Source organism: Alligator mississippiensis, chromosome 5, assembly GCF_030867095.1.
Source record: "Alligator mississippiensis isolate rAllMis1 chromosome 5, rAllMis1, whole genome shotgun sequence".
Lineage (NCBI taxonomy): Eukaryota > Metazoa > Chordata > Crocodylia > Alligatoridae > Alligator > Alligator mississippiensis.
Window position 1 is genome coordinate 79,481,934 of NC_081828.1, and position 12,679 is coordinate 79,494,612.

Below are 12,679 nucleotides of genomic sequence, written 5' to 3' on the forward strand. Positions count from 1 at the left end.
TTAAAAAAAATTCCAAAGCAAGCAATTTTTACAAGATATTGTGGCATGGCACTTGATGTGCCTGCCCCCTGAAGAGGTCAGGCAACCTGCTGAGCCACCAGCAGGTGGGGGTCAGGTCTAATTGTAGAGTCAGCTGACTCAGAAGGCTGGCAGGTGAGGCTAGGCCTGACCAAGGGAGTCGCTTGATCGAGAGTACACAGGGTATAAACCCAGACCAACCTGACTGCCTTCTATAATGAGATGACTGGCTCCGTAGATGCTGGGAGACTCGTGGATGTGCTGTACCTTGATTTTAGGAAGGCTTTTAATACTGTTTCCCACAACATTCTCCCAGGCAAGCTAAGGAAGTATGGGCTGGATGAATGGATTGTAAGGTGGACAGAAAACTGGCTGGGGCCAGTTTTGTTCAATGTCTTCATCAGTGACCTGGAAGATGGCATACAGTGTACCCTCAGCAAGTTTGCAGATGATACTAAACTGGGGGGAGTAATAGATAGACAGACTGGAAAGTGGGATTAGGATTCAGAGTGACCTAGACAAATTGGAGGATAGGGCCAAAAGAAATCTCATGAGGGCCAACAAGGACAAGTGCAAAGTCCTGCACTTAGGACAAAACAATCCCATGTACCAGTACAGGCTGGAGACTGACTGGCTGGACAGCAGCTCTGCAGAAAAGGACATGGGGGTTACAGTGGACAATAAACTGAATATGAGCCAGCAGTGCACCCCTGTTGCCAAGATGGCTAATGACATACTGGGCTGCATTGGTAAGTGTGCTGCCAGTAGGTCAAGGGAAGTGATAATTCCCCTCTATTCAGCACTGGTAAGGCCACATCTGGAGTACTGTGTTCAGTTTTGGGCCCCCACTACAGAAAGAATGTGGACAAATTGGAGAGAGTTCAACAGAAGGGAACGAAAATGGTGAGGGGACTGGGGGGCCATGACTTACAAGGAAAGACTGAGGGAACTGGACTTATTTAGTCTACATAAGACGGGACTGAGAGATGACTTAATACCAACCTTCCACTACCTGAAGCGGGGTTCGAAAGATGATGGAGCTGCACTGTTCTCAGTGGTGGAAAATGACAGAACAAGGAGCAATGGTCTCAAGTTGCAGCAAGGCAAGTTTAGGTTAAATATTAGGAAGAATTTTCTCATTAGGAAGATAGTAAAACACTGGAAAAGATTACTCAGAGAGGTGGCAGAAGCTCCATCCTTGGAGGCTTTCAAAACCTGGCTAGACAAAGTTTTGGCTGGGATAATCTAGTTGGGGCTAGTCGTGCTTTGAGCAAGGGGTTGGACTAGATGACCTCTTGAGGTCCCTTCCAACCCTAATTTTCTATGATTCAGACCCTGAGAGCATGGCTGGCAGTACCATCTTGGGAGGTGGTGGAGGAACATCACCCAGCAAGAAGGCTGCTGCTCCTGAATTCCAGTAAGGAAAATGCATCAGGAGGTTTGGGTGGGAACTAAGGGGATGGAGGAGGTTCCTGGGGACCCAGTGTGGGGTCCAGAGCCCTGAGAAGGGGGCTGAGTGCCTGGGGCCTGTTGATAAGCTGGATGAGCCCAGAGAGAAAAGGTCTGAGTACACAGGGGCCTGATAAGAGGCCAGGCGAGCCCTGAGAGGGAGGGTCTGGGTAAGCCCAGTAAGCATGGTAGAGTATGGGGGGAACCTATTGAGTGGCTCAGATGAGCCCAGAGAAAGAAGGGGCTATGTAAGAAGACGTATGGTGGGCTCTGAATGAGCCCAGAGAGAGGAAGTGATCTATGGAGGGGCCCAAGGGGATGCACCCACAGAAACATGAGGGCTGACAGCTGGAGGACTGACCCTGGGAATCTCAAATGGCCTGTGCAGGGCCAGGGCCCAGAAGAGGCCAAAGGGCGAGATAGACCATGGCAGTGACAGCCAGAGCCAGGAAAGCCTGGAGCTCTTGACTGGCCTGAAGCGGGGCCAGGGCCTAGGTCCTTGTGTGGCCACAGCTGAGAGGAAGGGGTCAAGGGGCGTGCAGCCCAAGATGATGATGACTGGTGCTAGGCCATCTAAGGAAGAGGAATCAAGGAAATGGGTCCAAGAGTGAGCTAGGGGCTAAAGATAGGAGACTGAGACAGGGCCAGGGGGCCCAGGGGCTAGCAGCCCAGGAGGGGTATAGGACATCTAGGAGGAGCCCAGAGAAAGACAAGTAAGATCAGGTAGGCCTGAAGACCTGTCCTGGGTAAGAATTGCACCTTACTGGGGCTGGTTAATGTGGTGGGGCTGCCTGTGGGAAGGCAGCTTCCATGAAATGCCATGCATGGGCCTCTTTAGGGAAAGGTGCTGGAAAGCCAGGGCACTGGAAAGCCTCAGCTCCCACTGCGTTGTGGATTACCCAGTGGAGGGGGAAGACTAGGGGAGCACACCCCAACAGAAAAGCACTTAGCATGAAGACCACGTGGTTCCAGTGGCCCAGCGAGGAGCCAGGGAGACATGGGTCCAGCAGGCCATCTAGGGGCCTGAGGATTATAGTGGGGCCCAGCAAGTGTAGCGGGACCAGAAGGGGCCAGCGGTCCAGTGATGGGTTGGGAATAGAGTGTAGGGCCGGATGGATCCGAGGGCCTGAAGAGCAGCCGAGAAAGTGAAGAACAAAAAGGGTCTAGGACAAGAGACCAACAGAGGAGCTGACAGCCTGGAGGGGGGCCAGGAAGGAGACCCGAGGGGCCTGGTAGCCAAGGAAGTGGTTGTGTGAGACCAATGGGTCTGAGGGCCCAGAGAGGGGCCAGAGGAGAGATTGAGGGCTCTGGCAACCAGAATGGGGCCAAGAGGGAGACCGCAGGATATAGCAGCTCAGGAAGGGGCTGTGTGAAGAGACTGAGAGGGCTGAAGGCCCAGAGTGGAGCTGAGAGGGGCCGAGGGGTTGGAAGGCTTCATGAGGGGTTGTATCAGCAACCGGTTGAACATCTGTAAGGATGCCATCTGCGAGGCATAGGGCATGGTGTAGGAGAGGTATGGAGCCATGCAATTGGTCCATAAGGCGAGGACCACAATCCTGGTGGTCGCTGTAGTAAGACCAGGGCAGCCTCCCATACTCTGTATATCAGCTAACATCAAGGCAGGGCGGGAAAGAGCTGGGCAGACTGCCCATAGAGCAGGGTATTTAAAAAAAAAAAATTGGATATCCTGTGACAGATATATGATATTTTCAGTTAATCTCAGGAGCCAAGGAGTCATTATAATACAAAAGGTATGCCAGATCTCAGTGAAAAAATTTGGCTAAAGTTTAAAGATGACATAGAAAAGGCATTCAAAGGACAGCTTAGCTATCTAATGAAAATGGACCTTGTTTTTATTCAGATGCATTGATATTCTATACTGATAGCTAGGATGTTAAGAAACAAAGGGCAGAAAAATGAAAATCTTCAGGACCTAATTTTCTCCTTGTGTCCAGTGACATTAATCAAGAGTATTTCCAGTGATATCAGTAGATTTGCACCACTTAAAAACTGAGAATAAGGTCCCTTGTGACTGCTTTCTATACTGGGGCCTGCTTTTTGGGGCTCCTCCAGTAACCACTGGCAAAACTTGGGAAATAAAGCACTACATTCTCTTCTGCAGCAGGAAGCGGAGCTATCTATACAAAAAGTTAAAAAAAAAAAATTTTGGGTTGAGTCAAAAGGATTTTTTTTCCTTCAAAGCAGCGTTTCAAGTCAAATGAAACTTTCTGTTCTACTAGACACAGAATGCTGTTCTTTGCGTGATGGATTTTATAATTTTTTTCAAAATTACCTACGTGTAAATTTAATTATATTTAGCTTAGAAAAAGTCACAACAAAATCTTCCAACGTCTTTTTAGGCTGAAACGACACATTTTGCAAACAGTATCTAATGTTATGATTTTTATTGAATAAAAATATGTGACCAAGGAATTCCACCCAGCTAGCATGTAGCATGATCCCACCACATCCAAAAAGGAGCAGTTCCCTCTCCTTTGAGGGAAACAGAGGAGGGAAATGCCCTGCCAGCTCTGAGAAACTAGGGCTGTGTTTTCACATCCTGAAAAGACAAATATCAAGCCGCTTTCCCCCTTCCCCTGGTAAAGTTGGACACATAATTCAAATGAAGTTTAGTTTTTGTTAACTGTAAGCTGCGTCCCCTTCATTTGTGTTTCTCCAGTGACCAGAACAACAGTCTGATTCTGACTTCTGCCTTTGGATGTTGCAGTAAAAAAATTATTTAAACAGCAACACTAGTGGTTTACTGGGCACTTGATAGAGTGGGGTGGATTGCTCTGGGGTCATATACGTATAGCAAAATTGTGCAGGTACTGGGGTTTCCACACTTTTTTTCATTTTGTTTCCCCTCACATTCTAGCACATTATTTAGACTCCAGGCACTCTCCTCTATGACTTTTCTGAACTCAGCACCTCATTTAAGACTAATTTATTTTTTTGCCTCCTTGTACCCTGCAGCACCCTTAAAAGGATCTCACAAGGTGGCAGGCTGGGCAGCAGCAGGGGATGATGCACCTTGGGAGCATGGCTAGGGATGGTGCACAGTGCCTGGTGTTGGCTGGGGCTCCCAACAAGGCAGACTGGAGGGCTTGGGGTGGGTCACTAGACCCCTGAAGGAGGCAGTTGTCCATGCAAGAGGTGGAAGCAGGTGACTGTCACTGGTGCAGGAGCTGCTGTTGTAGAGGCTGATGCCAGGGAAAGGCAGCAGGGGCAGAACCCTGCTGTGCCTTGCTCTTTCTGCTGGCTGCCCCTTCCCTGACCCTGTCTCTACCTGAGGAAGTGAGTATGGTCCCAGCTACTGAGGCTGCTCCTCCAGATACTTGAGTGCCAGTGTTCAGAGCCACCACTCCCCAGGACCACCCCCCTACAACTAGCTCCAGGATCACAGGATGAGTGGTGGGAAATAACACAGGCTGAAAAAGCATTGCCCTGCTTCTGTCAGCCTGCAGCACAGCATGCTGACTGGAGCATGGGGACAGTTGGCACAAGTGCTGCTATGGGGTAGGGGCTGCGCTTTTGAGCTCAGCTCCTTCCCCTGCTCTTCCTATGCTCCCAAAACTAGTGGAAGGGGCCACAGGGTGTGCTGCTGGGATGTTAGATTGGGCTCATGGTGCCCAGTGTATGGAGGAGCCAGAGCTTCCCTCCTTTCATGGGGGCTGGGCATCACAGCATCCTTGTAAGGTGCTTGCAGCACCCCAGGGTGCTCTGGCTTCCTAGTTGAGAATCCCTGTTCTAGCAACAAAGAAACCACTGTTTCAAGCTCTTTGTCTGCTATTTCATTTGGAGATTTGCTGTTGAATGCTGGAAAATTCTGGCTAGCAGGATCTATCTTCTCCTGGATTACATATTCAGAACAGTATACAGCCAACTAAATGCAAGGGCTCTGCCTACATATTTACAAGAAGGAGAAGAGAACTAGGCTGTGGTCCAGCCAAAAGGGTCTGTCTAACTCTGCTGCTGCTGCTTCTGTCTGAGTTGGTCAATTGGTAGTACTTTTATTTTAGGTATGTCCTGGTAGCCGTTCCTGCAACTGCATGTACAGCGTACAGGGTGAGATTCTGGGAAGGAGCTGCCAGCTCACCTGATGCTGCTGTCCGGGGCTTCCAGCTGCATGTACATTTTCATATCTATACTCTGCTGATCCTTTTAATTGTTCTGGTGCTTGTGCATGCTTTTGATGGTCACCAACTGTCCCTTTTGCCTGGCCATTATTTTGGTACATATACACTTATCCTTAATGCACAGCTGGAGGCTGTTTCTCTTACCGTCTCATAGAATTCGTACAAGGTGACCAGCTTCTCTAACTCATTCCTCCTTTTCTCAGTCTCAGTGCTGATGTTACTCAGATACCTCTTGAAGGCTTGAACCTTTTCTTCCAAGTTCAGTGAGCAGTGTTCTTGTACCAGTTGCAGTCCTTTCCCATAGTATTGCTATTGAGTAAAAAACAAAACATCCTGCATAGTACTTTGGTTCTCTTGCTGTCTGAATGCTTTCTCATTATTGTCATTAACACTGTGCTACATCAACAAATCTTACTAGCTGTAAGGTAAATGAAAGGTGGAAATGAATGAACATTTTCTTTGAGCCTTCTCCTTTATGAAGTTAGCATGGGCTTTTTATTTTAGTCTGAAGTGCAGAAGCAGTGCCCTGACGGAAGTGAACAAAAGGGAAGCTGCCACAGAGAGCCAGCCTTAGTATCCGCAAGCTCAGGAAAAGGTGCAGAGCAGAGAGGTGATGGTGAAAGCAGCTCTCCCTACCCAGAGGAGGAAGGGTGACACCCTGAAAACTGGGAGGGGTGATACAGAAAGAAAGGAGGACAAAGAAGCATTGGCAGAGAGGAAAACAGTAAACAAGCCTCAAGCCAATCTATCTATAAGAGTAAAGAAGGAGTCCTGCCATCATGACTCTGGGGGATCAGGGGCTGGGATCAGACAGATTCTGAGTGGAAAAAAGAGTGTTTATAAGTAACCTCCCCAATGATACAAATTGGTGGGCTGTTAAGAGTCTTTTAAAAAGGAAAGCTGGGGGTATTACGTTTTTGGACTCGTTCAAAGATGGCAGTGTGCAACCAAGTGGTTGTAGGGTGTTTAAGTGGAAAGATGAGGACTCTCCCAGAAAGTACTTGAGGCCATGAATCAAATGGACCTTGGAGGGAAGAGCTTGAATGTGGGAAAGAGCCTGGATGGCCAAAGAGTCCACAGGAGCAGAACAAGCAAGGGCTGGAACATCATAAAACATGCAGACAGGCAGCACCCGCACAACAGGTTGTGTGGGAAGCAGATGAATCACAGCAGCTGACGGGCAATCTGACAAATCTGTGCTTGGCTTTTTGCTGCAGGAGTTGAGGGGCTACAAGTACCTGATCATCCCCAGCTGTGAGTTATGAGAAGGAGAAGGGGGCCAGAGAAGTCAGTCTGACCCTGACCCCTGCTGAGGAAAGAACTTCTGTTAGCCTGGGCTGCCTGAGAGGTGAACCTGGGCAACACAGGTACCAGGGGAAGCTGCAAGGAGCCAATAGATACAGAGTAGGGGGTTGTTGGGACCCTGGGAGTCCCAAGAAATGTTTGTGCATGGATATTAGCTGGCAAAGTACCGGAGATTCGGGTAGTGGCTCTGGCAGTGGTGTGGAGACCATGGTTGGGGTGCTGTGCAGGCACTCTGAAGTAGAAGAGGCTGGGGCCCAGTGGGCTACATGGGACTAAAGCCAAGCAGGTTAGCGAGGGACATAGCAGCATCTGGAGGCAGGGACTCAGAAGACTGAGCACTACAGGGCAAGGGGCCCAGTGCAAGAGAGGCAGGGGCAGGGGCCTGGTGGACCAAGATAGAGTGGTCCAGGGGTCAGGGACCCTGTGGGTCAGAGGGCCTGGTGCACAAGAGGACAGTGTAATATCCGTGAGGCATAAAGATGGGTAAAGGGGTAGCTGGAGACCATGATTATAACTCCTAAAGCAATTTGGTCTATATGGTCATGACTGGGGCTGATAAAGCCCAGTGTCAGGGAGCTGGTGTCCAGATGGGTTGGAACCCCATAGGGAGACACTGAGTTTGGCAAGGGCCGGAGCCCCAAAAACAGAGTCAAGTTGGCCAATTTGGGCCAGGACCAAGAAGAAAAGGAGTCCTGCTCAGGGCAGGGAGCTGAGCCTGAGGATGAACAGAACTAGGTGAAGCACCCAGAGCTCATCAGCATCTGTTGGCAGATTCCTCAGTTGTATTATACTATCAAGGCAGGGCAGGTGAGGCGGCAGGGTGAGATCCTGAGAGGCCAGAGGGGCAAGTAGGGCAGGATTAAGGTGGAAACCAGGGGGCAGCCCAGCCACCCTCAGGGCAGTATGTGCATGTGTCTGTGTATGTGTACACCTGGAGGTGTGTGGTGTATGGACATGCGTGTGCGCACACATGCATGCGCATACCATTACTGTAGAAGTAGACCTGCATAGATGGCACTGAGGCTAGCCTGCATTAATACTAAATCAGGCTGCCAGAGCAAATAACAAAATTTCCCCTTTTTCCCTAGTGTTTCACTTGGATTCTGAGGGCCTGACTCAAAGCCCAGTGAAGTCAGAATTAATCCTCCCAGTTGTTTCAATGACTGGATTGAGGTCCTAGCGGATTCAGGTCCTAGTTTTCTGGGGCAAACTCCAGCATTCCATTCTCAGCACCATATATACCATTTCCCAGTACTTTAATTACTTATGTCAGCTATAATGTTCATTGTTTTGGCCACAAATTAATTGATAAACTCTCCTAAATTCCTCAGTTATGCGTTGCACAACAGAGAATATAGTTCTTACATATGGACAGCTCTCCCTCTTTGTTTGTTACTTGTTTTCTTCATGTTTGCAATAAAGAGCTCTCCCTGTTCAAACAGACAGTAAACTTCCCAGGCCTGGGAAGTGAGCCTGGTTACACTACTAACAACCCATGAAATTAATGAACATTCTCAAGTCTATTACTGAGTTAGTTTGCATTTTCCCCATAATTAGTGAAGCTATTGATATTATAAACAACATATGAAATAAAGCAAGAGAAGTGTTCCTCAGCACAACACTTACCATGGCTTTGTCACTGTAAACTTGGAATTCTTCTTGCTGCTTCTTCACGTTTTCAAGTGAAAGGCCGTCTTGTTCCAACGGGCTAAGGTATCTTTCTCTCTCATTTTCAAACCAGAGTTTTATCTATGTAGAAGATAAGGTGGGTTTTTTTGTTTTGTTTTAAATCAATGAGTAAAACATACCTAATGTGCATATAACACAGAAGTTAAGCAACTTTACTTAAAAAAATAAACTCTTGGGAAAATAAATGAAATAGGCTTTGTAAATCCGTTATTTCAGAACTAAGAAAACATATCTACCTCCTCGGAACTAGCTAGACAGCTTCTATAGTTATTTTATATTCTGCATTCAGTAACATTTGAGTCAATTGTAATATATATGCATGTCTGTGACACGTGTTAAGTCCCCTTCCCACAATTCTCATGTAGGCAAAACTTTCATTAATCTGAATGAAAGTTTTGCTAGCATACATGCACAGCATCTGTTAAAAGACCTCAGTAATTAGCAAGGGCCAACACTTCTGCACTGATTTTTAAAAGCTTTTAAAAAAATGTTAATTTCCTTTCCTCAGGATATATTACAGGTGTTTCACTGACTCGGAGAACCAAACTATTATCACTCTGCTAAATGGATAGGAAGGCATCTATGCATTGTGTGAAATCATGTGGCTCTTTCCCACACTTCAGCTTACATTCACAATACCCTTGAATTCTATCTCCTTATGCTAGGGCGAATAGGATCTGTGCTGAATCCAGACTGGTTCTGCACACTTGCTAAATACCAACAACAATGAAAACTGCATTCTTCACACTACTGGTATACTTTCAGGGGCCCTACAAGAGTGAAACAGAAGGTTAGAACTTCAGCTGGCTTACACAAACACTCAAAAATAGTACTGACCTGATCGCAGCCTTCTTCAAATTTTCTTACTTCCCGAAGATTTTCCAGTTGTTGGAAACACTTATTAGATAACAGAACCAGTCTATGGACCTCCTCATCTACTTGGTTGTACAATCTTGTTATAGACTCCATGGCATCTCTATCGGGGAAAAAGTACAGTCGAGTATATTCAACATAAACACAGTGCCAGAAGAGTCTGATTTATTTCTTAGAAAACCACAGAAACTGTTGAATAATGGAGCTACAGAGGAGGTTTGGGCCAACAAATCAACAACAATATGTTATACTAGCTGTCTGTGTGTTCCATGCATCAAAGGAAAAAAAAAATCTTACTCAATACCATGTAGGGCTTTCAAAAGCAACAACTACTTGGGCATCTTGATCTTTGGGTACTTGACAAACCACCTATGACTATTCCAGTTGAACAGCTAAATGTCACTAGGGAATTTTTTTAGTTGTGGCCATTGCATATAAAAGGAAGCTGTTACCATCAGCTGGAGCTCAGAGAGCCCATGCCCTACAGCTGCACTCAGGCCCCACCCAACAAAGCTTGAAGACAATGGGATTATTAACAAACACTGGTTTCTCCTCAAATGACATTTGATGACATAGGCTTTTGCCTACAAAAGTGCATGCCTTTGAACCAGTTGGTCTACAAGAACCCACCCTGTTCCACTTTCTGCCTGATCATTTCAGACTAATATGGATTACTACCTCTGTCTTCAGAACGCTTAACAAGTGCTTTTCTAGATCAGGGCCTTGTAACTGCTACAAATACTCTATATGCTGCTTAGCTATACGGAGTAGATTTGCATAATCAATATGTGCATTAATTTGTGCATTTCCTTCTATGCCCTACCCACCTTGATGCTTTACCTAACATGAAATATTAAATATTGTGTAACGATGAAGTTTACAAATCTTTCAAGAGTTAGGATTGCAGCCAAATCATTCATTAAAGAGAATATCCGGCAAATCTGATAATGTTCAGATTTTGAAAACTTGAAACATCAAACTGCCAGCACAAAGGAAGACGTTTTCCTGGAATTTTAAGTTAAAATTGACAAGCCGTTTTTCAGACAGAGAGATTTAAAAATTGTTTCTCTTTTTGAAATATCAAACAGTTTTCACTTCTATTCTGCTTCATTCCTGCCGTGGTCTTTTTGAGTTCTTTGCAGCTCTTTTTCCATACTCAAAAAATGGGTGAAAGCTAAGAGTGGGCTTTTTCTGAGGGGTTCCTTGAGTTTAAAAGGTTGAGAACCACTGTGATGTACCCTATAGTCTTCCCTCCGCTGCCATTTCTCTCTCCTGCTCTTCTCCACTGCTTTTTCCCCCCTTATTTCATTAATGAAGTCTATGACTCAGCACTTTTTGCAAAAGCAAACACTTACCGATAATCTTCTGTGTTGCAGAATTCTTCTTTTCTAAGTCTCGCAAGGATCGTCCCACCTTCTAACCTTAATGTTACCAGCAGAACATCTTCCAGAACAAGCTTCATCATTGTTTTGTGCTTGTTGATTAAGTCATTGACCTCCTATAAAGAGAAAACCATTTATTTCATTTTACTAGAGACATCAATAGTGTGTCTGGCTAACTTGGCTCCAGAAGAACAAATCTAAGTCTACCCACAGAGGAATAATGGAATCCTACTGGTGCCTTCTCCATAACTGTAACTTTTGCCCAGGGTTTTGCAAGGTTGCTATCACCAGTGGAGCTGAGCCAGTCCTAGCAATGATTTTTGGCAAAAACATCTACAATTGACCTAGCTCTACATACAGCCATGATGACACAGTTTTAGCTAACGTGGGTCTCACTTCTGGGTGTAACGGATGGAATATTAGCATGTGTTGCAGTAAAATACAAAAAGGCCTATTATCCACAGTTCTTGAGGCAGAGCAGAAATCTCAGAAGTGCTCATTTTGCAAGAGTTCTACCATTTTGGCTCTGAATTATGTGGGAACAGCTCATGTATGTTGGTACATACATGTTTAAACTTTGACCCTGAGCTTGAATATGATCCAGGTGTGATCCAAAGGTCTCCTTTTCAGTTTTTCTCTTTAAAAAAATCCCTTACAGTTGTATACCATCACTCCAGCACTACGATAGTAACTCTAATGGACTAGAGTAGAACCACAGCTTCCATTCTCCTTCTCAAATAAAAAATCAGAACTTGTCATGTTAGCCAATTCTTACCTGCACTGTACTGAGGGTTCTGTTGATGCTCAGCGAACAGACTGAGTTTTGTAGAAAGACAATGGCCTCTTTGCAGTTTGTAATAAAAGGTTCCAGTTTCTGCAGTAATGAAACACAACAGATAAAAAAAATCATAAGAAAGATAGTCTAAATAAATAGCTTTGGCTTCTTAAATTCAAAGTGCCCTAAAGGGTTACTTATATGTTAAAGACTTACTTATATGGTATTCATGATAAAGGCTTGTCTAGTTGTCTACTTAGTTGCTGTATCTTTGTAACAAGATTGTTTTATAACCAATAGAGTTAAATTGATAGAATCTCTCCAGTATGGACAGTTTTATTTGTATAGTTTATTCCTGTATAGGAAGGGGAATTAAGGCACCCTTATGTTGGTATAATGGCATCCATAATGTATGCAAACCAGGTCTCACAAACTGTTTTCTTAAAACAAATATTACTCTCTAGGTCAATATTAGGAGTCTCTAAAAATAACAGATCCTCAACTGATATAAATCAACATGGTGCCATTGAGCTCAGTGCCAGGTGGCAAAATATTGATTGCACAGGACAATTTCAGGGGCAATTCTTGACTTCAACAAATTTATTCTGCTTTCTGCCCGTTGACCACTTGGTGATTCAGATTCAGTTTAGACCAAAAATTAAAACAGGTTCAATGATTTTAATATAATTTACAGTGGAGATCCTTCTGAATGCTACAATCAAGACACAATGATGAGCCTACCCAGCAGCAATGTACAGATGCAGCCAGGTGTCCAGGACACAGGGCCAGCAGTGACCTCTAGTTGCTATGCAATTGCAATCACAATCACAAGGCTGCTGGCAAGTTTTTGGTGGGTTTTTTTGCTCTGTGGCTGTCCTGTCCACTGCACCCTAGAAGCCACAACTGCCCAGATAAGAGCAAAGACTGACAGATTAAGAGAGCAGAGTGGCAGAGACATAGGGACATTTCTGTAATATGTATATATAGTGTGCCAGCTCTAACATTTTTTCTTTTTTTCCTTCCTAGAGAAACAGCAATTAGTAAAATAT

General features: G+C 45.4%; 1 protein-coding gene across 14 annotated transcripts in view; it reads right to left on the reverse strand.

Moving 5' to 3' along the window:
- The window catches only part of PLEKHG4B (pleckstrin homology and RhoGEF domain containing G4B), a 220,137-nt gene that overhangs the window by 33,838 nt on the left and 173,620 nt on the right, over positions 1-12,679 (reverse strand). For all 14 annotated transcript variants that reach the window (XM_059728532.1, XM_019485552.2, XM_019485544.2 and 11 more), the window contains 5 exons: positions 11,631-11,729; positions 10,829-10,971; positions 9,438-9,576; positions 8,538-8,660; positions 5,751-5,915 (listed from right to left, as the gene is read on the reverse strand). In XM_059728532.1, coding sequence (XP_059584515.1) covers positions 5,751-5,915; positions 8,538-8,660; positions 9,438-9,576; positions 10,829-10,971; positions 11,631-11,729 — 669 coding nt within the window. The remainder of the gene's footprint in view (positions 1-5,750; positions 5,916-8,537; positions 8,661-9,437; positions 9,577-10,828; positions 10,972-11,630; positions 11,730-12,679) is intronic.